The sequence below is a fragment of the Onychostruthus taczanowskii genome, unplaced genomic scaffold (genome assembly GCF_017590055.1).
Source record: "Onychostruthus taczanowskii isolate IOZ18803 unplaced genomic scaffold, ASM1759005v1 scaffold15, whole genome shotgun sequence".
Taxonomy (NCBI): domain Eukaryota; kingdom Metazoa; phylum Chordata; class Aves; order Passeriformes; family Passeridae; genus Onychostruthus; species Onychostruthus taczanowskii.
The window spans coordinates 9,255,651-9,282,702 of record NW_024498685.1 but is presented as its reverse complement, the minus strand read 5'-3'; the positions used below and the strand labels follow the sequence as shown (position 1 = coordinate 9,282,702).

Sequence of the window (27,052 nt, the reverse complement as noted above, 5' to 3'; positions counted from 1 at the left end):
TGCCATTCCATGACTTGGTAGAAAAGGCTATAACCTTCCAAGTGGTTACTCTGTTCAATTTTGATTTCTATCTCCATGCTGAGAAATCACCCAAAGTAATCACTGTCTTACCATCCTTCAGACACTGTGTTGCTGTGGACACCGGCCCAGTAACCACTGTTGATGCTACTGAGGGCACAGACTGCAGGTTCAAGGAGGAAAACAAAATAAATTAAAATACTTAGTTTCACTGAATGCCAACAAATCCAGCATACTGCATATTACATAATTTTTTTGCTTCCAACAGGGACAAAGTATGATACATGAAAAGACAAATGCAAGACAAGAGATTTTACAGGCCTTCTAACCCTGAGGCTGTGAGCAGATCACCCCTTTAGCCTGTGCAGAAATAATGCATAAATAACCACTTGTATTGTCAGTCACTGTCTTCATTCAGTATCCAAAGCTCTTTAACAGAGGCTTTTAAAATTTCAGATCCACACTTGAACCAGCCCTCCCAAATTAAGACTGACATATCCCATATTGCTTTTTTAGTGCTCTTTCCCCTTATTCCACAGTCACTTCCATTTCTAGTTTGGTGACATCACCAGAAAAGTTGGAATAACAACTAATACCAAAAAACAGCCTCAGGAAATTACCTAATCTATTGCAATATACAGACTTTCCCGATTTTGGTTGACTCAGTCCCACAAACTGGAAGATGACTCTGAATTTTTATTTTTAAAAGTCTAAATACTGGTGTAGTGGTATTAAAGGCAGTGACCTAAGAGAATGACTTTGAAAAAACACTGAGGTATTTCAAGACTACTAAACTGCCAACATTGCAAACATACACAGGCAGGAGCAGATGTCACTGGGACGGTCTCTGGGCTAAGGGTTCTCCTCAGCTGAGCATCCAGATCTTCCAGTGGCTGTTGGGACTGAGAAAAAAAAAGAGTAAAACAATGTCCCAGCTCAGGAAAAACAAAAGCATTGTTGAGAAACAGACATATTCAATATTAAAATTTAAAGCACTCAGTACAGCTTCCATATTTCTACCAAGCTTCCTTCCTACACATTTAGATTTAACATGTATAGTACAGCAAGACCTGGAAGTAACTCATGCAACATACTTGTTTAAAAACAACAGAACAGGAAAATTAATTGGAACTTAAAAAAAGAGAGAAAAAACAATATCACTCAAAACCAATCAATCAAGAAAAAAACACCAACCCACAAGTTCCCTCAGAGAGGCTACATAGATGGATTGACTTGAAAAGAATGGAAAGGGGCAGAATCTCTCAAGTATGCTTATTACTTGGATTTCAGCTGTTTCAGTTAGAATACAAGATGTTTTTCAAACTTGGCCAGCTGGACTGGGGAGAGGAAGAGAAGAACATTTTACCTAAAAATATCTTGAAGATAAAGTCCCAAAATGACTAAATTAGGGCCATGTCCATAAGATACATTGATACATTAAAAGAAGAATGTATTGTCAGATATCACTAAGCTGCAATTCTGACCCTACAGAAGAAATTTTCATCCAAACTTTAGCATTATTAATCTCTCCAAGTACAAAAAAAGAAGCTGTATCTGTTTTTAAAACTGAAGTGGGGATCGTGAAAACATAAAAATACTACTTTACACTGAAAGTCAGAGGTACATAATATCTCTCCAAGTACAAAAAAAGAAGCTGTATCTGTTTTTAAAACTGAAGTGGGGATCATGACAACAAAAGCACTACTTTCCACTGAAAGTTAGAGGTACGTAATTGCATAAAGATGCTTTCAAAAGGTTGCCAGGATAACATTCTTCCTGACACGTGGATTTCACAATGAAACCAAAAACCCTAGGAACAATAAAACCTGTATCAATTCCATTATAGAATAGAAAAAAAAGCAGAAGATGCAGACTTGTATGACTCCATTCAGAAATCCAACTGGTTAGTGACAAGTGAGGCAATTTAATCCAACACTGTAAAACAGAGGGGACATGTCACCTGAAATACTAAATAATTCTCATTACTTATGCTCACAAGAAGATATTTGCTTCAATTAAACAAATGGCTACCATGATGATCAGGAAATAAAGATTTCTTTATGGAACAAGGGGACAAAAATGAAACTTGAGATTAATCTAAACACACTTTAAAAAGCAATTAAAGAATAAATAGAACAGGTATTTAAGACTATAGAACAGACTGTTCAAAACTGGTCTTGACATGACGTGTGCTCTGCCTGCAAATTACAAGTCTGCTACTAAGGAAAGGGGAAAAGTTGTGTAATCACCTGCTAGTGACAGAAGCAGCACAGAAGGCAAGCCTGTCTACTTTAAGACAAGCCAGTAATTTTCCAGATAGTATTATGTGATAGCAGCAAATGCTCTTAAGAGTCAATTAGATTTGATCCAGTTGGTCTCCTACAATTTTGTTTCATTCCCAGACAATCCTTCTGAGTTCAAATGAGAAGTGAAATTCAGTAAGTTGTTTGCAAAGGACAAGAAGCAAGGGACCTATATTTGTGACTCTTCCATGCTACAAATCCTGCCAGAAATACCCATGACAAACAGGAAGCAGCCTTTTGCAGTGGTACAGTGGCTTGAGTCATAGAAGTGGCTACAAGTGCTTTTGAGCTTAGGGGAAAATACTACTAATATACTGAGTTTCCAGCAATGAAAAGGGCTATGAATTCCATATGACTGATTTTAAACTAGCTGTCTCCTGATCCATCTGATAGCTGGCCATGGGAAGAATGCAGGTAAGAGTTATCACCAAATTGTTGTCTTCTCTTCAGTGAAACCATGGTTCAGAAAGAACTGACTAAAAGAGATAAACCAGCTTCTGCCTCTGAAATCAGGGGAAAAAAAACAAGTGGTTTTTTCTTGCTCAGTTTGGAGAAAGGAGACACCCATCTCCTTGCTACTCACAGGGCAGGAATATGGCCTATGGCTCTAAGATCAAGATGTAAAAGCGAGCTACTTTTAGAAAATATTTCAGATGAATAAGCCTTTTTCTTCCAATTTCAGATGTCATCTGCCTTAGTTGTACAAACCACACAGAACCACACACTGGGTCAGGCTGGAAGGGACCACAGTGGTCACCTGCTCTCACCTCCCTGCTCAAGCAGGGCCATCCCAGGCACAGCACTGCATCCAGCTGGTTCCTGGCCATCTCCAAAAAAGGAGACTCCACACCCTCTCTGGACACTCTGACCAGGGCTTGGTCACCTGCAGAGGAAAGAAGTTCTTCCTCATGTTCAGGTGGAACTTCTGTGCATCAGTTTCTGCCCAGGGTCTCTTGTTCTATTGCTTGGCATCACAATTTACACAAAATATCCCAGCTAACCATGGCATACAAGGACAGAAGCTAAGCAGGGGAAGCCACTGCTGAATTTCAAGTCACGTTTATGGTAAAGAGTTCAAAGTTCAAAGTTTTGAAAATCTTAAAGCCTAGTGAAATCAGAATGCAGTAATAATTACAAAATAAACAAAACAAAAAACAAAAATCATCACAAGAAACGCCTAAATCCCAAAACCTCATGAGGAATTCACAAAGGTAATTTTACATTCTCTTAAACATTTCACAGCAATATATGGTTTTCCATATTATTTTGCTACTATACTCTTTTCAAGAAGAAAACAGGTTCAAGTTTTATGCACACACTTCACTGCATTATATTTTTTTAAAAAATATTTCAAGTTCAGATCAACACACTAAAACCCCTAAGCCTGATTAGGCACTGGGTACAGCACCCCAAAGGGCAAACTGCACAGAACCACAGAATGGTTTGTTGGAAGGGACTTGAAAGATCATCCAGTTCCAATGCCTGGCCATTGGAAGGGGCACTTCCACTAGACCAGGTCACTCACACCCAGTGCTGAAGCCACTCAGGCTACTGCTACACTTACACAAAAGAGGTTACTCAGTCAAAAGAAAAGAAAACCAAGAACATTAATAACATGCAACGGAGAGTTTAATTGAAACATGCTCTCTGAGGGGAAAAGAAGCAGATAAAATCTGCCACATTGTGTAGCACCTGAGTTAGTGAAGGTCCTGGAAAAGGAGGCAGCTGCTCACTGGATGGAGTGCCAGCCGGAAGGTCAGAACCTATTGGTAGCACCTATGGATAACGAAGAGGAAACGCGCGTCCGTCAGACATGGAACAACAGAAGGATCAGATACCAAGCTACAGTCAGTCATGTCATACAACAGAAGCCTTAACTTTTTTTTGTGTAGAGAATTCCTTCATGGACAGTTAACACAGAGTCTTTAGGGACTTTTGCAACCAAACTGGGGAACGTTTGCTTTGTTTTTATTTTACAATCCAGATTATCCTTGAGCAGCCACAATTCACAGTTTAAACAAGCTGTAGTATCCAAGAACAAAGTATCTTGGGGATATTATTTTCAAGTCTGGAAGAAATGCTAAAATAATTCTTTCAAGAAGCTTAATTTCTAAAATGGTGCAAGAATGTACTCAGTCTCCTTACAACAGATCTATGTTAACTGTCCATTAGAAACTGCAAGCTACGTGCTTCCAGCAAATTGTTCCAAGCAGCATGACTTGAGAACAGGAACTGTCAGTGCCTGAGGATGTCTCTGCTTGTTGAGAAACAGATTTGTAGAGCTCTCACACCAATGTTTTCATCCATCACTTCTTTTTGAGCCTGAAAGGTGTTGATGACCCACAGAAGGTGATTAGGCCATGCAACTGGGTAGGGGGAAGTCATCCAGGTTATGTGGAGGAGGTTAGAGAGACCCGAAAGGTTAGAAGGAGGCATCAAAGCCTCCTCACCAGGTCAGACAGCACATTCCAGTTAGTCATTTCCATTGTTAGGGAAGTGGGAAGTTCTAGGAATTAAGCAACCCATTACACAATTTGCAATTCTTATTCTCAGCTGTCATCTTGAGGTTTGACAGCGCCCATGAAGTCTGAGCACACACACAGCCTCGTGAGTTACAGCTGGCCAGCGCCCTGCCCCTGTACAGCCCTGCAGGACAGGGGACAGGCCAGTCTGCTCCAGAACCTGTTCTGGCCTGCAGTGTGTCACCACAGCTCAAAATAATGCTTTAAATTGCAGGAGTAGCTGCCCAGTGAAGCTGCTCTCCCAGAATTATCTATCTTGCCAATAACATTTCAGCAGGAAGTAGGCCGAGTTGCATTAGCTCAGCTTTTCTGTGCAGCAGGAACACGTGTGAGGATGTTACCTGTTCTGAGGCATGATGAATTTTTAAGCTATGGTAACTTCTTCGTTTAGTTTATAAATAAGAGGCAAAACATACTTTAAATGCATTTGTAAGACAAGCTGAAACATTTAACTGTCTGGCCATAAACAACATAAATATACAGACACAGAGTCTAGCAAGCCCCAGAAGACTAAAGCAACAAGCTCCTTAATGCTCAGCAACAACACAAAGTGAAACTAAAATTAAGCTTTGTAAAAATAATTTATAAATGAAAACTTCAGAGAGGAGGTGAGATTTCTACAACTGACAATCAAAAACCCTATAATATTTATTACATTTAAACCCAAGTCTTTGTAATTACAGGTTTGCAATTAGCAATTTTCTAATTGCTCCGACTGCTCCTGAATGAATACCAGTTCCCATTTTTTTTTCCAATATTTCTTTTCTGATTTTCAGTTTCATTGAAATATTAATGGATGTCTTTGTGTCTAGATTTCCTTATCAACTTTTCTGGCACACATTCCCACTCTTCCACAGCAGAGATTTTCTACTGTCTTTGACAACAAAGAGTACATGGGCAAAACTACTAATGAATGGAGATGCTGTGAGCATTGGCTCAGCCTGAATTGGCCTGAAACTGGTTAATAGCAAGGCTGGCTAAAGACAACCAACACAAAGTGTTGATGAGTACAAAAAAAACATTACAGAAACAGAAAGTAGTAAGTATTAAAGTTTTTGGTTTGTTAAATACCTGAAAGTTTCTTGAATTTATTTCCATTTATGGGCTACATTTCCATTTAAGGAAAGGACTAACAAAATAGTTTAAAATACTGAAATGTGCTGTGTCCCCACACAGGCAGACATTTAAAAGAAAATTTCACATATTGATATATCTGGCTGGTGAGAGGTAACAACATCCACAGCACCTCTCAAGTTATTACAGTGAGTAATTTCTTCGTGAAAAAGTGTTTTGCTTGTAGAACATGAGTCAGTAAACAAAAAAAAAACCAAAAAAAAGGTTGGTTTTCAGGTGTCTTCTAAATTTCTCAAAATCCCGCTCTCATAAATCTAACATTTGAAAGGAAAACAGTATCCAGGTATCAAATAAGTAGCAGAGAACTTAAAAAAACCCAAACCCTTTCAGTCAGGTTCACCCTTGACTGCAAGGAACAGGTTCATGACAGGAAGCAAAATTCTGCTACCTCAAATCCACCACTTGGTGAAATATACAACCAACCATCTCAGCCTAGTGGCCAAGTACCTCAAGTGGTCAAGATAAAAAGCTATTTAAAGCAAGACATCCAAATTCTATTTGAAAAAATCAGTATCAAGAAAAAACCCCAAACACAAAAAGCAAACCACAGCTGCTTCACTCTTTGTAGTTTAAGAAGAAAAACTAACAGTGACATAAGAGACACCTCTCAGAAGCATAAAACAGAAGTGGACTTATTTTTGCCCACTGGGGGACAAGACACAACATCTCTTGGGACACATAAAAACAACCAGAGCATAAACCTTTCAATACTACACTAAATGAAGCAAGTTCTTCCTGAATAAGTATTTTTCTTTACAAAGAGGAAAACCCAAGAAGGCTGTTTCCTGCAAGAGCTGAACATGGACACTGATGCTGTGTTCCTTACCGGTACCCTGCTGAGAGGGGGCTTGGAAGGAGAGGTCCCTGCTTTCACTGCTGCTGTGGCCGCGCTGCTCGAGGCCGAGATGTAGCTGACCGGGGTGATCACTTGCCCAGGAGTGGCAACTGGAGTCAGCACTGGCAAGCCAGTTGGTCCAAGAGGCAAACTGCTTGGAGGTATACAAGTGCTAATGGATGTCAGAGGTTTGCTTGGTGCAACAGCAGTGGTTGGGATGCCAGGAACAACTGTGGTTTCCATTACCAGAGAGGTCTCCAGAGACACTGATGGGTGCACCGTTCCCACGTTACTGTGCTCGCTGAAGAGAGATCGCAGCTTTTCTTCCAGGGTCTTTATATCATCAATACCAGGGGCTTTAGACTGAGCATCGGCATCAGCCTCCAGACAGTGAACATGAGGCTGGTTGGGCAACGGAGCTGGTTGAGGCTGGCTGTGGATCAAAGTCTGCTGTACTGCAGGCAAGTTAGTGACTGGCTGTGGCAAGACACCAGGTAAGGGAACCTGGGGCAACATGGGTGTTGCACCCGAAATCTGGGGTAGGACAGGCGTTGATGTAATTCCCGATGGAACAAGTAAGGGATGGATCACTGGCTGAGAGACTGAACCACATATGCTTGATGCTATTGAGGATGATAAAGGTGCACAGATTGGCAGAGATAAGCCAGCTGCATTGCAGGAATGCGATTTATCCAGAGTGTGCCCACTCTCAGGCAGCGACTGTGGAGCGCTTACGACTGTTGTTTCTGCCAGACTGGACACAGAGCCACTGCTGCTGAGCTGGGGAAGCTGCAAAGCCACGTTCTGAGCCAGAGACAGGGCAACAGACGTCTGTGCTGCTGCCATACTACTCACAGTCTGAGGAGAAGACTGAGATGTCACAGCTGGTGCGGCAGCACCGAGAGCAGTGACACCAGGAACCTGGGCAGATGGCAGTGCTGAAGATGATGGTGTGCTGATACTGGCAGCAATGTCTGCAGTCACTGGTTGAGCAGGCTGGGACGTGGCAGATAAGGAGAAAGAAGCAGGGGCGCTCACGCTGGAAGTGACACCGGTCGACTGCTGTCCAGGTTGTGAGGCTGGAGGTGGAGAAATAGAGCTTGGCACACTTGTGCTTGGTGCAGCCCCAACAGCTGCATTTTCTGAAGGCAAAGTAACAGATCCTGGAAGAGAGACACCAGTGCTGGAGGAAACAGATACTGAAGAAGTAGCCACAGATGCAGGAGCTGCACCACTGCCCGCCATGGTAGAAAGCGCAGGTGGAAACGGTGGCATTGTTTGATTGAACACTGGAGGAGCTGTGCTAGGTCCTTCTGTCATCTGAGCATGCCCCATCTCAGAGAAAGCTTGCTGCAAGCTCAGTGAAGATGCTGAGTGGGAGAGATTCATTCCAGGACCATGTACAGGAGATGCTGCAACTGGAAGAAAAGAAAATGATCAGTCCACCTGAAAAAGTTCATTACAGTATTACTGTCTATGGCTAGAGTAAGACCACATTTACTTCTTAGCATCAAAAAAAACCCCAACAAACCAAACAAAAAAACCCACACCAAAACAACAAAACACACAAATCCAGCCTTGTATTAAAATACAGAATCAAGGTTTCAGAGTCTTGCAGACAGCTCATCAGCAGTTTTCCTCCAAGAATCCTGCATGGTGTGACCCAAATTATGGTCACCTCTTAGCAGCTACTTCCCCACATACTTTGAGAGGTCTTCAGGAACAGTTAACTAACTTCACAGTCTTGATGAACAGGTCTTAGGCATCAGCTTGTAAGAGTTTGGAGAACTCACCCATATCTGAAGTTTCGTTTCCTCCAGCAACAGCAGATGTGAAAAAGCCCTGTTCTTTCAATCGGTTCTCGGGGACGGGGCTGACAATGAACCGTCTTCCAGCAGAATGAACAACCTGGGTAAAGGAGCTAGAGGGAACCCCTAAACAAAAAGAAGGTGGATGTTTAGTAACACAAGGTTGCAACTAAGCACATAACCTGCAATATGGAATGTGCACTCCATCATACAAAATAAAAAACTTGGCTGCACCCATCCGCTGAAACAGAAAAAGGTAACTGTTGAAAAAAATCACAAAAGACTTACCTATTCTTTGTGGCATGGAAGATGTAGGATCTGGCTGTTTGAACTCTAATTTCTGTAAAGTAAGATAAAATTTAAACTTCTATTCTGAAACAGAAACCCACAAGATAGTTCTTAAAACGCTAGCTTACTGAAATGTGGGCATTTAAGGGAAGCAGTACGTGGGACCCAAGCACCATCACCAAACTAGAGGAATTCTGCCCAGACAAATGTCAGCTACAGTGTTTTTAGAGACTCAGCTTAGTGACTGTCAATGTAACAACTTGATCTGAAAATTCTTTTGGAAATCCAACTGATTTCCTTAAACATCCAACAAATAAATGGATGTTTCAAACTAATGTGTAATTAAGGCAGAGAGTCAGGCAATGTCACTACTTTCAGCACCCAGCAAACAGTTTCAAAACCTGTGTTTCCTAACCGAGCCATCCACTCTCTTAGTACTTCACTGGGTGGAGGGCCTGAGACCAGGCTCTCAGTGTTTAGTGAACAGCACATGGTTGGGGTTTTACTGTCCTACCTCACAATAATCTCAAATTCAAGAAGCATCAGCATTTAAGACTGTCTGTTTAGTGGAGTGTTAGGAGATTCAGCAGCTTCGGAAGTCTTCAAACACATCAAAAAGTAAGAGGTCTGTTATTTAGCTTTTTAACTTAATTTTATCCTGTCACTCTGACATGAAGCTTTTTCTTTTTGTCTTTTAATTATTGATCTTTGGTATTTCTCATGACAGGAAGTTGCTATTTCTAGCTAGCTCTACTCACAAAACCATACCACCCAAAATGGAAGATACCAAGAGCTGAGGCAGTCTGTCCTTCACATACCTGTGACCCCGGGAAGAAGCCGTCATCTTTTGTCCGCATGCTCTCCAGCCCCTGATCCCCTTCTGGCTCCACGCTTGCATCCTCACTGAGCATTTCATCTGCTTTCTCAATAATCTCTCGTACCTGTTCTACAAATGAGTCTCGCTCTGTTGCTAAAATAAACTCATTCTGCACCTGTAAAAGAACAAAGCAACATTCATTTTGCACAAGCCATTTCAAAACAATATATTGAATGACCACAATTTACTCTTGGTGCTGATGTCTGTCTTCCCTTTGCTGTTCTTCTGAACAAGATGAAAGTGGTGACACCACAGAGAAAAACAATTGTTTCTAAAATTATCTTCAGCACAGAAGTATGTGCCCTGGTTTAATCTTTGCTGTGGAGAACATTCAACCTCACTTCTTCATCAACTGTCACCTCAATCTTTGCTTAGCACAGGGAAATTTAAAATTAGCAGTCTTATCTTACAGCAATTCCTCCTGTCTAATGAATGCAATGTGCATTAAGAGACATTTAAAGAGAACTATAATATAATAAAATTGAAAATTCTGTATTGCAAGATGCCTTCTGTGCTTCTCTCTTTCCATGCCATATACAACTTCTCTGTGCAGGTTGCACATCACTGATTTAAAGTCTGGCTGTGGTACATAAAAGCCAGTATGAATTTTGTTCCAAATACAGGGAGAGAAAGGTTGCTCAGCCTGCCTAGTTCCAATACATTGTACTGTTTTATGAAAATAATTTATCTTGCTTATGTTAAATAAAACTGGTTTAAACAAGTATACTTGGTAGTTAGAAAGTCCAAATTATATTCTTGATTTGGTCTAACACGTGAGAGTATTCTGTCTCCTGAAATTATGCATGGAAAAACTCAGAGACAGTCCATGAAACAGAAGTAAAGCTGTCAGTCACAGAGTGTCTGCTGGAAAAGAGAAATAAAGTGCCTTAGAGGAAAAGCCTGAGACACTGCTTTTACATCAAATTCCTGGGATGCTGGTTCAAGAAAAGGAAAGGCAGGCATGATGTGCTTGTATCAGCCTCTGCAATGCAGAATACTAGTTAAAGAAATCTTCAGTGCCTTCAGTTTAGGACCAACAAGCAACTATATGGGGTGTGCCTAACAGCATCATGATTAGAAAGAAACAAAGTCTTTCATCTAAAGTTTGCTCAATATTCAACAAGGAACCAATGAGCACAATGTTCCAGACTCAGATGTTTAAATTAGGTTGCACACTTTTAACTGTGTGACTGCATTGTGGATGCAAAGTTCACTTATTTTGCTTCTACTCATCTTCAAATATTTGTGGGTTTTGTTGCTTGTGTCTTAGTTTTGGTTTTGCTTGTTTAGTTTTCATAAATCAAACATACTCTTATTTCTTCATAGGATCACTTCAGGTTTAAGGTGAAGAAAGACATCTGTGTACTCTCCTTATTTCCTGGCACACGACCTCACGTTATTGACTGTGCTAATACATGTATTTAGGCAAGAACCAACTTCTTCCTCTTCCTCAGAAAGCCATTAGTGGTAGAGAATTCCTTCCATATCACTGGTTTGTGTCCTTTTGAAAAGTACAAATCCAGCACACACCAATTCAGACTCTGCCACCTCTCTAAGCAAAAGATGAGCACTGCACAGGTGCCCAAAGAAGCTCTCAAAAGATACTGTGTTTTGTCACCCCCCATCCCAGCTTCAGTAGCACTAAAACTATCTCAGGCTCATTTAGACTGTACCAGACCAAAAATAAGAGTTTAAATTAAAAAAAAAAAAATAAATAGGGATTCTATTCTATGCTACTCAATACTTTTATTTAAATGTATCTCTATAGGAATAATTATTTCATGTGCCTGGCCATCATACATTGAATGGAGAAGCTTTTTCTTTTGATAAAAATCAAGAGCAGCATAAGTCACTAAGTACTTTCAAAAAGCAAAATACAATTCCCCTTTCTTAATTTAAAAGGAAATCTTCCCATTTTAATTGACAACAACAGTAAAATGCTTGAAGATGTAGCAATGCCTGCTCTTACAACAGCAAACAGAATTTTTTTAACCTGGCACTACCAGAAGGTTGCTTGCAGTTTTGAAAATGTCGGATTGAAAAAAACAAAAACAAAAACAACCAAAAAACAACCAACCAAAAAAACAGAAGCAGTCTTTTCACTTGATAAAAACCTCAATTCTAAGGTAAAAACTGACACAAATTTTCATGTGACTTGTGCATGCAACATTAATTAATACCCAGACTCTAAACCACTCTTGTGCCAAATTTCTAGCTGTAGTTGTGTACCAATAAGGTGAACACACACCATGTGACATGGGAGACCAATTCCAAACCATAAGCAAAAAAATAAAACTGACTCGAGTCTCCATCTCTAAAATATATCTTACCATAATTGTAGCTATTTCCTCAGGGTTATCACCATCCAAATCAAATTTGAAAGTAACCATTTTCCGATTGTGTGTCTCCAGCTGGCATTCCACTACCCGATCACCTTTGTTGGAAACCTAAAGCAAAGAAAATAATGCTTCAAACCAAAAGCACAAGAATCTAAATCAAACACTGAGATTTTAAAGTTCACTGAGAAAAACTAACAGTACTGGTACAAAACAAACATGTTCCATCTTTCCAGTCTAGTAAATGGTGTCATGTAGAGCATGATTTTCGTCTGAGGATACATCAAATATTCTGGAATAGTCTGTGGAACCACTGGTAGCCTAGCAAGTCAGTTTTACCATATGTAACACTCCAAAAAGCTCTTCATAGATGACATTTGGAATGCTAGTAGAGGCTTAAAAATGCACCATTACTACTGAACTGTCCCTAAAATAAAAAACACTCACATTTAGAATTCTCAGTTTTGGCCTAGAAGTCTTCTCATGGCGAGAGCGGCTGCGGACAGACCTCCGCATGTGACGCTTCGTTGTCCTCCCCTCGTGCCTTCCGCTCGAAGCTGGAACATTCTCGTTGCCATCACTCAATCCTGAAGCAACATCAGAATGTGCACTAGAAACAAAAGGCAACTTCCTGTTAGCTTCCATGCATTCCATAACTGCAGCAATACTCTAACCAGCCACATGGTATTCTGTTCTGGGAAGTGGCAGATGTGTGTTAATCAAGTAGAGGGAACAAGCCCTGTCAACACTTCAGGTTGCTTAAATAGAAATTCTAAATGTAATTATTTTGCTACACCTCTTGAAAGCTGAGATGTACAAATCTATCTTGTGTTTTCAAGCTATTTGGAGTTTGAATTCTGTTTAAGTGCCAAAATGACAAGAAACCTGTCACTTATGATCCATTAGACATGACAAATAAAAAAGTTAATCACTATACACAACCTTACTTATTCCCTCCATAAAATACTCCACATAGCATGCTCTACCCTTCTGATCCTGTTTTTCCTCTAGGAACTTTAGTTACTCTCATCCTCAAGAACACTCCCAGTGAAAAAAAAAATACTCCTGGTAAAAAAATATATCTAATTATCCATGGAAGATAATCTAACACATAACATTGAAACTCAGTTTGGGGAAAATAAACAGTGCTCACCTATCCATAGAAGAAGCCAAAGGGGTAGACTGAGCAGGCTGTGTTGCTGGAAGTGTCTCTGAAGCAGTCTGTGAGACACCCTGAGTACCCTATGGATAGAAACCTACAATCAAGAACCCCCCCCAAAGAGTACAGTTCCTCTTCAAGCAACCCAGTAGTCTTCAGTGTTTCCTCCCAAACCAGTTGTAAAGCTGAAAGCTCTGCCTTTTTATAAGTTTAAACAGCTGGCATCTAGGACAGCTTTAGTTTACAAAATACTCTAGAGCAAACTGCAGTGAAGCAAAATGTCATCTGAGGAGGGGTGAGGAGAGGAAACCAGCCACACATCCTTTCTACTGCCACATGTCACTACAGCTGGCCATGCAGTCACAGTTTTACTAACAGAATGTGCAAAAGGCAAGCCAATGCAGAACACAGAGACAATTCCAATTCTCCCTGCGAGAAGCACGTTGCAGGGAATAGGCATAATGACAGATTCTCAAAGGCTATTGACTGCAGCTTGTCTTGGATATGGCAAAAATGTTCTACAGTACTAGCAAGAAGTGAAGTGTTTTACTGCTTTTTGCCTGCAGGATGCACACTCACTTCCCAACAGAACAACCAGTGGCAACAAGGTCCCCACATTGGCATGACATTCTGCTGTAAGAAAAAGGTAATTTGAAATATTAACTTCCAACTGAAGACAAGCACAGAAGGGATTAGTTCCCCACAGAGTTACACTGTTGCAGGAGTCAAACACCCAAAATCTATTGTTACATTATTTTCCATATATTTACCTCCACAACTGCCTGCTGTGAGGAGGCAGATGAGGCCTGTTGTGCTAAACTCACAGGAGGCTGGGGCACCTGAGCCTGTCCTCCCAGGCTGCCCATGGAAACTAAAACATTCTGTTCCCCATAGGGCTGCACAACAGGAGCAAGGTACCCTGACTGGGCCATTGCATCTGTGGGCAAGGGAGGGGACAGCACAGCAGAAGGAATACTGGCAGAGGCCACAGCCGAGGAAGGAGCGACGCTCGAGTCCCCTGGGTATTGCGGTGTCAGCCGGGACGGGAAGCCCTGTAACAGAAACGAGGGAACCAAGTCAGTGAATGGCAGAGCTAATTAGGAAACAAGACAGTAATAAAAAAAAATATCAGATCCAGGGACATGTTCCAACCTTCTGTACTTGTTCAAGCACTCCCAAAATCTTCCCAAAGAAGCAGAGCAAACTGCTCAGGCAGCCAGCATGTCAGTCATCACGCCCAAACAAGCAAATTCCCACTCACAGTCCCAAATCTTAGGCAAAACAACCCTCATGTCCCAACTCTTGCAGCTGCCTATACAGCTTAAGATTTTAAAGCCTGAGATTAGAAATGAGCTTGAAGAATTTTCAGGCTGAACAACTACAGCTCAGATGTTATACAACTGCTGCTGATTCTTGAGATTAAATAGCAAAAACACTCTTGTGTTTTTCCTGTCGTCTCGTAACGAGCTGACCCAGAAACAAGGAACACTTCAACCATTATTCAGGTTGCCACTTTTACAGTGAGTGACCACATAAAGTCGCTGAAGCAGTCTGTGCCCACCAGTCCAGCAGTTCACAACCAGCACCAGGTACTTACGTCACATCCAAGATCCATGCTGCCTGACTGATTTATATGAATTCCCTGTCCCACCCCTTCCCAGACTTGGAATTAAATACTGACATTGTTGAATATGCTGCCATTTATTTTCTTTCCAACACACATCTCTGTTTTTAAAGTTACAATTTCTTATTTTCTTTTTCCCCAAGCTGACAGATCTCATGAATATGTAGCTGTCCTGTCTCACACCGTGGTTGAACAAAACCCTGCACTATGATTCTGTCATTTTAGACAAATTCCAATGTCAAATATAAAAAATTCAAAACCCATGTCTGTCCAAGGACTTTTTCTCTTCTCTCCCCCTTAAAATGTGTTTTAACCACACAACAGAGTTTAGTCTAGTGGCTTAATGGCTCTCATGTGCGAAGTGAGCTGGCCAGGGCACACAGCTCAGATCTGGTACCTTAGAGGAACGGGCAAAAATGTGGAGAAGAGGTCTGCTGGCTTGCAACAATACCTGGTAAAGAGCATCTCCAGCAGGAAGTGAAGCTTCAGCAGCTTGTCCAATGCTGACTGGCAATCCCACGGCCTGGACAGGCGGCTGCAGGAGCTGCGGGAGAACCTGGCTGGGCAGCTGAGCCAAAGGCTGCATCAGTGTGGGAAGCTGGCTAGGGACAACGCTTGGTCCTACAGGAACAGCAGCTGCCGCGGCAGACGTGGCCAGCGTGAGCAGCGGCTGATTCATGCCAGCTGCCATTGAAATGGGCAGCGACTGGAAACCTGGCTGAGCCACTGTCACGTGAGGAGCTGCTACAGGCAACTGAGACACTGGGAACTGGGGAACCACGGAAGTTGGCAAGGCCTGTCCCATGGGTAGAAAATGAGAGCCAATGGGGACTGATGGGGCAACTGAAGGCTGAGGGAGAGAAGATGCTGCAACAGGTAATTGAGGCTCGCCTTGGATGATCGACACTGGTTGGGAAACAGGAAGCTGGGGAGGTAAAGAAAATAGAGATAGATTTTTTTTTTTTAAGCAGGGCTGCGGAAAGCAGAGTTTTACACATTAGTCAAAGAAAGCATTATTCAAGTTACAGCACTCTGTTAAAGTGGCTGGGGAGCACAGTTGGCAGAGCGGCTGGGAGGCTGGCTGGAGTTCCAAACAGTCCTCGCTTTGCAACACTTCCCTTCAAGAGCTCAACAGGCTCTTGAAACAGACACCCACAGAGGGTGAAAGAGCAACATTTGAATACCCTGAAGCACTGATTTGTGCATAAACAGAATCAAATTCTCCTCAACTCTGTCCCCAGACCCAAGCCTGCCTTCTTACAGCGAAGAAGTGCAAATCCTACGACAAATCTGTCAGCTTTGAGTATGGGGACTAAAGCAAAGGAGAATTAAAATCCACTGTGCCAGCATTCAGAGAATGGCAGGGAATATGTCAATTAAAGCCAGCAAACAATGCAACTGGAAAGGCAGTTTAGATGAACAAGCAACAAAACAATAATTTTAAAAACAAAATTGTGGCTCACACATTCAACAGAGATATGAGCCAAAATGAAGCAATATTCAGTAACAGAAGCTTCTTGATCAGGTAGTAAAGGAGAAGAGCTGAGTAAGAAAGATGACAGAATGAAGAGAGGAGTTCTATAGCTCACTACCTAAATAAGTGAGTATGTTTTAGACATGTAATGGTGCAGAAGATAGACAGTGGATGGGAAACAGAGAAATGACAAGTTCCTGAAAATCCGTTCACAATACACCATTCATCAATATGCTTCCTGATATTTTTGACAATTTAAAGATTTTTGTGCATGGAAGTGCTCTCCTTCCCTCAAAACACTCATGACTACCATGTGTAAAAGAGTTTCCCACACATTTTCAACAAAATTGACAGTTATAGTACAATAAGAATACTCTTGTTTGGATGAATGTTTTGAAACCATTAGGAAAGATGACAAAAGTGAAAGCAGCAGTATATTGAATCTACCAGCTATGAAGAAGGAAAAAAAAATCTTCTGCTAGAAAGAATTTTGTTTACCTGTGTCCCAGCTGCTGCCTGAGGCATTGGCATGATCTGTGAAGTTTGAGTTTGAGAGACAGTTTGTGCAGGAGTGGTGCTGGCAGAAACTGAGGGCTGCTGCAGCTGGTATTGTCCAGGCTGTTGGGAAGAGGCTGGCTGCTGTGCACTCTGTAGCAGGAAAAAGAGGAAGAAGCTGTATTACCTCCCAACACAGGTTTTTTTTTTAAAGCATATCCTACTTAAATTCTGCTTTTTACTCTCTCCTAAGTGATATCAGTAGTTCTTCAGAATATGCCATGTCATTAAAGCTTTAACAATTACTTATTAGCATTACTAATACAGTTCTATTATTGACACCAAATCTTGCAAGGGAACTCTTTCACCTGAGAAACCAAGAATGAAGATTCTATAAAGGAAGACAAGGCAGTTAAGAGAAGAGAATATTGCAGATCGGATTTCCAGTTAGACGAAATCATGAGAACAAAGTTTGCCTGTCTAGACAGTCTAATCTGGAAAAACAAGCATTAACATGATTTTTAAAATAAATCTCAGAAAGTCAATGTGTATCTCACAGCATGTTAGACTGGGTGAGAACCAAAGGATTCCTTTGCTGCCAAACTATGGGTCAAATGGTGACAGAGGTAGACAATTGCTCTTAAAAGAGTCATCAAAATTCTATACTATGAGTATTTTACTCCTGTGTTTAGGAAGTGTGATCCTACCTGCTGAGTGTGTTGAGCAGGCTGGGATGGCACTGCAGCACTGCTTGAGGCTGGCTGGCCTTGCACCTGTGTCTGGAGGGAAAAAAAAAGGAGAATCAGCTGAGAAAAACTCCATGGTTTCTGCTGCAGGCAGTTAAAATTATTTCTGCCTGTAATTAACTAGTTGGAATAAGTTTCTAGCTTGTCCTTTTGGACAAGCAGACCTTCTGGCCAAATTCCATTACAACAACCAGAACAAAGCAGAGCAATCTGGAGGAGTTCTGAACATCATTTTAAGTCTTCCAAAATAACTAATACAGAAGGACTCTGCAACCCACATGCCCCTCAACATGAGACAGATCAGCCTACCAGCTTCTTCTTCCACTGGTGATGCTTTAAGAGCAGGATGCCTTGGTATGGGGTAACTGGAAATAGATGCATTAAGTTTTACCTTTACATGTGTTCCAAACACAGACAGGTGGGGCAATAAAAGGAGGCTACATGGAAATAAAACTATCCATAAAAAAATCCAAGCAAGAAGATATACAGAATTCTAGACCAATTACAAAGTACCCAGTATACACAAAGGTCATGAGTTTCCTTTGAGAGGCATGTCAAAACACAGGCTAATAATAATTTCCAGAGTCACTACCATTCAAAGGCTACCAAGAATTGGATATGAAGGAATATGAAGGTTAACACTCTAGCTAAGACAGAATTTTTGAGCAAGCAACGAAAAAAATGGATGAGTGGCATACAAATGAATGTGGAAGATGCAAAGGAAAATGGACTGGACTTTCATTACTATTTTTGTGGCTGAAATTTTTTTATCAGATCCCAGGATCTGCATTATTGTTTTGGTGACAACTGCATTTCTTTATCAGCTCCTGGGAGAGAACTAGACAAAGACCTCCAGATGAGTTGCCTGAGCATGCACCACTTGGGTAAACTGCCTTTGTAAGAAGCATATCTGGTGCATATGTATCATATCAGAAATATCTATGAAAATTCCTTCAAGCTGTGATCATTCAGCTTGCAGAAGCTCATTAGGAACACGTCTGTTAAAATTCCATACTTTTCTAATTATGGAAACTTTGGGGAAAGCAGACTACCAATGAAGAGAACCATTTTTTTCTTTGCTGTTTTAGAAGCTTCAGGCTGGGATCTACACATGTGCTACACCCCACTGCTGTAACATGTGTACACATTGACTCAGTTTGGGTTTCAAATTCTAATCTTCTAATGAATTAGGTAAAAGATCCCAGAACTTATATTCTGCAAAAGAAGTGACCTCTTTTTTTTTGTTTTCTAAATGTATTTTATATCCATCAGAATTTAACTCCTGAGTTTAACAAACGTTTATGGAGAAAAAAGTTTTCAAAGTTCTTGAGTAGGAGATTCATTCTACAAATTCTACAGCACAGCAATTGCTACCTATTAGACTAGTGATGAAAGCTGCTCCAGCTTTATTAAAACACCTTTATTATTCCTTACAGAAAGCCTTAAATACTTCGTTCTTGAACTAAACACACAGAGCAAAATGATTCTGCTTCACACAAATCCCGAAGTTGCTAACACCCCAGTAACTAAAATGTCAAAGCCCCTAATTCCAAGGACAAAAGAGGTAAGAGAGAAGACTACTTAAAGCAAATCCTCTCTTTTCACAGGAAGTTATGAGACTTCAGACTAGGAGTGCAGACACAATGTATAGAGACACACCTCACAGTGTACAGAAAAGTGACCATTGCAAATGCAGATACCACATATGCTGATAAAACACACATCTCCAAACTAAGCCTCAAGCCTCAAATTTTGCTATTTAAAAGGACACCACATAAGGCTCATAAAGTGGCAATACCAACTAGCAACAGTTGTTTGTGCCATTAATTAACTACTCAGCCTGTTTAGCTTCTTCAAATACTTGAACAAATACATTTCCAAATCCATGTACACATACGTAACACAGCTCCTTCCATTCCTCTCTTCCCACTTTCTTTCCCCAAGTCTAGAAAAAGCTCTTGCATTTTGGACAGTCACCAAAATCACCTTGTTGTCTAATTAAACATTATTTGTATGAAAGTTCAACCTCAAGCAACACATTCAAATGGCCAAAGAGCACCAACAGAAGCACCAAGAGAATCAAGTTGTACTATCACCGCTGATTCTGTGTGAAGATACATTTCATTAACACCACTGTTTAAAAGCCAATTTGGTACTCCAGCAATCTCTCACCAAAAGAACAGCTAGTCCCAGGAGGAACACTGACCATTTTTTACTTTAACACAAAAGCCCTACTAATATTTCACCCAAATCTGAACACAGACCAGATGGTTGCTAATGCCTCATTATTTCATAGCAACCTGGTTAAGTTAAAGAGATCCTAGTATAGACTTGGTGGAAAGACACCCCCATGAATGCTAATTCTTAGAACCACACGGAGCAGGTCTAATAGCAAGGTTTCCCTCTCAGTATGACTTATAAAAAGCAGTGGAATTGTGGAAGGGTTTGCTCCTGTAACCTGAGGATAGGATGCAGGTGGTCCTGATGAAAGCGAGGTGGACAAGGCCTGCTGAGTTGAGGCTCCCTGGGGGAAGCAGATGAAGAGCTGCGACTCCTGCAACACCTTCTGAGGCAGCTGAACAATGGGCAATGAGAAGTCTGAACCAAAAGCAGAAGATGATCCCCCTGTAGGGGGAGGAGACTGGAAATCACCAGCGTCAGAGGAAGTCAGCTGTGAGGAATCACTGGAGTATTCTGGGCTTCCTTCTGGCCAGCTGCGCCTGGCAGGGCCCCCTCTGGGACCCGCTACCCCAGCACCAAGATAGTTACACTGCTCTTCTGTCACGGGCTGCAGCCGACCGTGCGACCCTACGCCTTGGGTGCACTCCTCATGGCTGGTCTCCATAGAGCCCCGGCGACTCCTGTAGGCCCACGGGGGTAAAGCTGCCCCTTCTGCCGCAGCAGAGCTCTGTGTGTGCACATGGAACTCAAAGACACAGCTCGCTCTGCCATCAGCGCTGTGAGAGAGCACAGCCGGGGCCGAGTGCGGAACAAACACCTGGTGGAACGTCATCTGAGCTGGCTCTGCGCTCAGGGGAGCTGAAACACTGGATAATGGAGAAAGGGGACCCATCCCAGAATCCAGCCTCAGGCTCTGAACGTGTCTTGCCAGATATGTTTGCCCCGATTGAAAGTCGAACACAGAGCTTTGTGGAGGACCACCTTGCCCATGGTTTGACTCAGAGACCTGCTTCAAATGCTGTTCAGTCACGTGAGAGTTATAAGCTACTTGATCATACTGCTCCGATACCTGTGATGGATAGTGCATGCCCACCAAATATACAGCTTCTGGATGCATCCTGTAGTGAGCATCCTCTGGAGGTGTTGGTCCAGATCTATAGTCACTGTGGACAGGAGCTTGCTCAAACACGGGATTAACTTGCACATGCAGAGGCTCTCCAGCGACTCTCTGAGCTGCTGTGCCCAGCATAACAAATGCCTCTGGAGTCCAATTGGTGGGACTACCACCAGGTGGAACTAAACTCTGGCCAGTCTTCAGCAATGGCTGGAAGTGGCAAGTTTGGGCTTCCAAAAATGAAGTGCTCTTGCGCCGCTGAGCAATTGCCACCTTCGGCGGGCAGACAGGTGGTGGTGAGAAAGACACCGGCCGTTCATGAACGGTTGGGAAAAATATCTGTGAATCTGGGAACGGTGGTGTTCCCCCACGAGGATGCTGAGGCTGTATTGACATGAACAAGACAGGTAATTCATACATTAAAAGTGAAAGCACATCAACATGCACAGTTCACTAGGCAGTTCTGTGAAGTAACTTTATAGAATTTATACTCAATTCATGGTCAAAAACATACAGTACTTAGGAAATTTAGGTGAGTTGTAAATATCCATTAAATACATCCATGGTAGGCATAGCTACAATTGGGAACATTTGCTGGTGTTAGAGCTGCTTTTCCAGTTCAATTCCAATAGTTCACGAAAAGAAACCAATTTTGCTCCTGACAATGGAATGAGGGTTATTGTCATGGCCTATCCACTGTGATCAGTGCTTGAAATCCAATCAAACCCCTGAGGTCACTGCCATATGTGGAATATGAAATTCAGAACTTGAAAACAGCAACAAAGCAGAGCCTCTAATCTGCACTCAGAAGATGACATTAGATGTTAGTATTTTCCAATACAAAACCCACAGTACTAGTGTCCTGTATGCTATCCAAAAAGCTAAAAGAAAATGTTTTGTAAGACAAAATATCATTAAAGTTTATTAAATTAATAATAACTTGATTGAATTAATAATAATTTATCATTTTAAAATATCATTTAATATCATATTTTTAAGACAAAAACATCATTTAATCACTTATGATCATACCTTTTCATAAAAAAAATTAGCATTCATTGAAACAAACTTAACTCTTGCCTGGACTGTAAAACATTCATAGGTTTAGTAATAGCACAGTCCTCAGGCAATTCCACTCCTTCTGAGTACTACTTCAGAGGAGGCTCATTTTATTTAAGAGTTGTAGGGAATTTTTCACTAAAGAGAGTTCTGTGTAAGAACATCAAACAATTTAGTAATTTTGCATCTTTTCATCTCTGCCTGCAGTAAGCCCACAGACAATGCTGTGTAAGAACATCAAACAATTTAGTAATTTTGCATCTTTTCATCTGCCTGCAGTATGCCCAGAGACAATGTATTCTCTTCCCTAATAGAAAAAAAAATTGCAGGAGCCAGTAGTAAGTATACTGTTCAAGAGAAATGGCATTTTTGAGTTTTTCAAGTTGCTATTTCCCCACTGTTTACTCTCTCCCCAGCCTCTTTTGTCCAGAAAAGCAGCAGCAAATTTCCCTACTGACCAACACTAATGAGAAGGTCCTACAGATGAAATACCTTTCCTAGGTTCTAAACCTGGTTCCAATAACTTCATTTACACAAAAAATATTTCTCAAAATTTATCTTGTGTAAACTGAAGCTCAAAATGGAAAAGAATCTACCTCCTTTATTGCACATTATCTTTGCATCTGCCTTCCTAAGAAATATTAAAACTACTTCTCATTAAGAAGTTGAAGTGGCATTTCTGATAAGAATACACAAAAAATACTCTAAAAGTATTCATACTCTAAATATCTAATATTACTATCACAGCTAGTCAAAGCTTTAAGAATAAGCAGCCACAGCAATCAGGCTTTAAAAGCTTTTTGTTTTGTGAAGGGCTTAATTAACATTCAGTGTTTACTAAGAAGTTGAAAAATAAAAGTCTTCTGACTCTGGGTATTAAGAACTAGTCTTCCCTTTACCTTCTGTGGTACAACTGGGTAATTTACATTCATACTGTCCTAAAAGACAAGATAAAAGCAGTCAGCCACTGTTTGATAATGTTTACCAGTACTGCTTCATAGAAATAAATAAAATTAACAAAATCAACATTCCAGCAGCAAAGTATAAGGAATTGACTTTTCAATTTCTCCCTTTAAAAATGCCCAGAGGCCAGGATGTATTTAATGATAACTTATCTTACTGTGCCAGGAGGCAAATGGTAACACATACAGGACTGACAGAGAGGGAGGGCAGGCTGGAGCGTCGATGCTTGCGTGGAGAGGCAGAGTGCATGGGCAGGACACTTTCCAGGGCTTTAGAAAGCTTTTCTGCAAAGGTTTCTTCAGGGACAGTCCGAAGGTAGAAAGGAGAAAGAGGTGCAGACAGCGCTGGTGGTGGGGTGCAAGGAGCACTGAGAGGGATGCAGGACATACAGGGAAGAGCAGGAAGGTGGGGGACACAAACTGACATGCTACGACCACGTTGAGGCTAAAGGAGGAAAACAAAAGTTAAGAATTGAACACTTAAAAAAAAAAAAAAGTAATAACAAAACCAGCAAAAACTATAATGAGGTAGAAAAGAAGTGAAGACACACAATGGAAGGCCCAATATTGACTAATATGTGGTACCACAAGATATGAGAATGCTGAATGAATGCCAAGACACACTGGGAACAGGCTGTGTGCACCTCTGAGGAGCTGAATTTGCCTTAGATTACTGAGCAGTGTAGAAAGCTCCCTAGAACCCTCCTGAGAAACACATGGAAGGCACATCAGACAGAGACTGTTTTCTCTCAGGCCACAGACACAGCCCACAGTGTGTGTACTCAAAGCACCTGGTACTCTGACAAAAACTTAGATAATAATGAGCTTTCAAGCATTAATTAGTTTTTAGAGTGAATGTGTGTTTACAGGTGTCACCCAGTTCTTCTACTGGAGCAGTCCCTCTGCCCGAATTATGAACTAAATGTACGCAGCTGGCTCTTTATTAACTGAAACATCACCATAAAAATTTAAACCTTACACCTTCTACAACAGGAGATATGGAAAAAACTCAGTTTAATCTGTGGAAAATTCTGTAAAAAAGCACCTTCCAGATGCTGAGCCAATAAAAACATCTGGATTTTGTAATTTTGCCACGATCCAGAAGGCCACAGGTCAAAAACCAATCAAATCAGAAGAAAGAGAATAAGGTTTTGAGGTGGGATTTGCATTTTTTGGATCAGGGGCTTCCGTTATTGGGGGGGGGGGGTGTATTGTGTTTTGCTGTGGGTTTTTTAAGTGAATGGAAATAGGATATTTTAAAAGAGGCAGTATATGCTTCTTATGGAGGTAATCCACAATATCTTAAACTAAATAAAATGAAATAAAGACCTCCAGAGAGAAAACAGCAAGATATTCAGTGGAGATCAGACTTTCAAGATTTCTGTTGTGAGAAATCTTGTGAAATTGCTTAAAAAATTGGGAGAGAGGTGGAAAAGAACTCAAATTGTTCACTAAATACATCTTCATCTATTCCAAGGCAGGAGTTGCCTTGGATCATTCCTGACTCTAATTTATCTGAATAGTTCAGAAACATCTGCACTGACAGAAACTACAATACTTATCTATCTTTACTGAGTATTAAATAACCCCTTCCCAAACAATAATTCCATGCTGCAATTTAGGCTTATCATTCCTTTTTCTGTCAAACAACAATGTTGTGATCTGATTAGCCTCTCCTTATTTCATAGCAGCCTTTCACAGCTTTTTCTCTCCTCAAGCTTATCTTGTATAGATTCAATTATTTCAGTCTTCCCACATAAACCACATTTTTTTGTATTTCTCCTGGGTTTTTTTTAACACTCTTCTCTGAATTTTCTCCCAAGCCACCCTCCAGTTCACTCAACCAAGGTGTCCAGGATAGACTTACCAATAGCCAAGAGCAGAACTACTATTTCATATAATGGGATGTTTGCCTTGTTCATGACAGCATGATGTTTTTGACCATGTCCAGCTTGTGGTACAATGTAATCCCTGACTTTTTTAAAATTTAATTTGCAAAATGGCTGCCTAGCCAGTGGTTACTCATTATGTACTTGTATAGCTGACTATTCCAGTTTAAGCACCAACCTTGTTCTTGTCCTGATCAAATTGAATTCTGTGATTCTTTTTAAGGCCATTTCTTCAGTTGCCAATATAATTTCGACCTGTCAGTCCCTCCCCAACAAAGGGTTAGCAGTCCCTGTAGTCTGCCAGCCTCCTGGTAGCACTGTTGTCATCACACAGCATTGAGCATGTTTTTGCAGCAAACTATGCAGCTTAGCTATTCCTTTATCATGTGCTTGTTCTCCCTCCTCCTCCCAAAAGATTCTGGTCTTTCAACCTGGAAGCCAGCCACCCCAAGAGAGTGACATGGCTTCTGGCCCAGTATGTGCCCACACACCAAAATATGGCTTACCCAGAAGAGCAACTTATTTAGAGGGATTAAGAACTCATCATCAAGGACTAACAGTACCACACACCTCAGGTTAAGTGTCTTTGAAAAAGATGGAGATGACTTGATTGTGGGTGATAGCAGTCTGTTTGCCAAAATCCTAGTTACACCAGTGACCCTGTAATAAAGCCTACAACCACAGGTACCAGAAGAAGTGAGGACCCTCAATCTTAAGTGTCACATCATCTCCTTTATGGTGTTACTACATTATACCATAATGTCTGCCTCAATCTTGGATTTTTATTTGTGTAAAAAACAAGCAACAAGGGAACCACTGAAGACAATATACAAGTAGCAGAAGTTCTACTCCAGAATTAGAATAGATTTCTGCATACTCTTATTCAGATCTAAAAAACATACCAAGGAAAAAACATACCAAAATAAAAGGGCAACACAAATGAACATAGTAGGAAAAGTATTTGTGCCCAGTGCAGACTTTCCAGGGAAAAGGAATACACACGATGAGCAAATCAACACAAGCTAGAAATAAAACCAGGAACAAGGATGTGGGGTCTTTTCAGTCTGGAGCTCTCACATGCAACATTCTGTAACAGTTAAAAAGTCTTACCTGCAATATCTGTAATCAAAGTCTCACAGAACACACACAGCAATTTCATACAGTGGCTTCAATTACTCTAATCCCCCTGGTAACTTCATATACACATACACACAGCACCTTCCCAAGCAAAATTAAATGCTTATTTTCAAGAGGTAGTCTTGTTCTCAGGATGTTACTTCCACTCACAAAAATGACTAACCCATTATTCTGCTGAACTGCAGCCAAGATTAAATAAAAGCTTTAAAGGCAAAGACGCTCTTGCACTTTCCCCTCCTCCTCTAAATCAGTCATCTTGCAGAAAAAAAAAAAAGCCCCTGAACTCCTCCCATGCAGAATCACTATCCTATGCAAAACAAAACACAGGTGGAAGATGGCCTGGCAGATTTCCTCTCACCTTTCAACAGACACACAAAACCAAGTAATTCCATGCATTTGCAGTGCTGTAAGGTCTGGCTTACCGCTGCAGGTGGCTGATAACCTCCATGCTGCTGGGACTGCACTTGGCCAACTGAAGCTGGGTATCCCTGGACTCCAGTGTTTGAGACTGACTGGTCATGCTGGGAACCATAGGACACAGCCTGCTGACTGCTCACAGATTCAGTGTACACAGATGACCCCTGGCCACTGTCAACTGTTCCATCAGCTGCAGAAGTTTAGGATAAAAATCAGCATTTCAAGAACTGTGGTCTGGATTAAAAATTTCAAAGATCCTATAACTGATCAAACATTAAATTGATTTTTCTGCCATTGTGGACCTTTATTACCATTTTATGTCTTGTAATGTTTAAGCTGATTTTAACATCCTTTTTTCCTCCATTATGCCTTCCCCTAAAACCCTGAAAAAATTACTAATTTCAGGAGTTCTTTGGGAACGTATTTAAGAATAAACTGTATTTCTTACAAAAGGCTGGACTAGCAATAGAAACCTAAATTCCACATTGTTATGAATGCTCTTTCAAGATTTATTAATCATTATTTTTATTTAACTTTACACAGACATTTAAAACACTTGTGTTGTGCTGGCTGGCAGATGCACCATATAGGCACAATAGTGAACTAGGCATAATAGCCAATTTAAAATCCTGGTTATCTAATGAGCAGACAGTAATTTGCTTTTTAACTTCATC

General features: G+C 41.1%; 1 protein-coding gene across 10 annotated transcripts in view; it reads right to left on the bottom strand.

Annotated features, from left to right (window-relative positions):
- Window positions 1-27,052, bottom strand: part of WNK1 (WNK lysine deficient protein kinase 1) — a 97,508-nt gene that overhangs the window by 13,278 nt on the left and 57,178 nt on the right. For 5 of the 10 annotated variants that reach the window (XM_041398640.1, XM_041398642.1, XM_041398641.1 and 2 more), the window contains exons 8-23: window positions 26,384-26,568; window positions 17,581-17,652; window positions 16,877-17,026; window positions 15,356-15,829; window positions 14,051-14,332; window positions 13,860-13,913; window positions 13,275-13,363; window positions 12,569-12,731; window positions 12,116-12,232; window positions 9,727-9,900; window positions 8,909-8,960; window positions 8,606-8,746; window positions 6,804-8,230; window positions 4,014-4,097; window positions 834-920; window positions 112-181 (exon numbers count right to left, since the gene is read on the bottom strand). In XM_041398640.1, the coding sequence (XP_041254574.1) occupies window positions 112-181; window positions 834-920; window positions 4,014-4,097; window positions 6,804-8,230; window positions 8,606-8,746; window positions 8,909-8,960; window positions 9,727-9,900; window positions 12,116-12,232; window positions 12,569-12,731; window positions 13,275-13,363; window positions 13,860-13,913; window positions 14,051-14,332; window positions 15,356-15,829; window positions 16,877-17,026; window positions 17,581-17,652; window positions 26,384-26,568 (3,621 nt within the window). The remainder of the gene's footprint in view (window positions 1-111; window positions 182-833; window positions 921-4,013; window positions 4,098-6,803; window positions 8,231-8,605; window positions 8,747-8,908; window positions 8,961-9,726; window positions 9,901-12,115; window positions 12,233-12,568; window positions 12,732-13,274; window positions 13,364-13,859; window positions 13,914-14,050; window positions 14,333-15,355; window positions 15,830-16,876; window positions 17,027-17,580; window positions 17,653-26,383; window positions 26,569-27,052) is intronic. The other 5 variants (XM_041398643.1, XM_041398649.1, XM_041398645.1 and 2 more) reach the window with 4 other exon arrangements.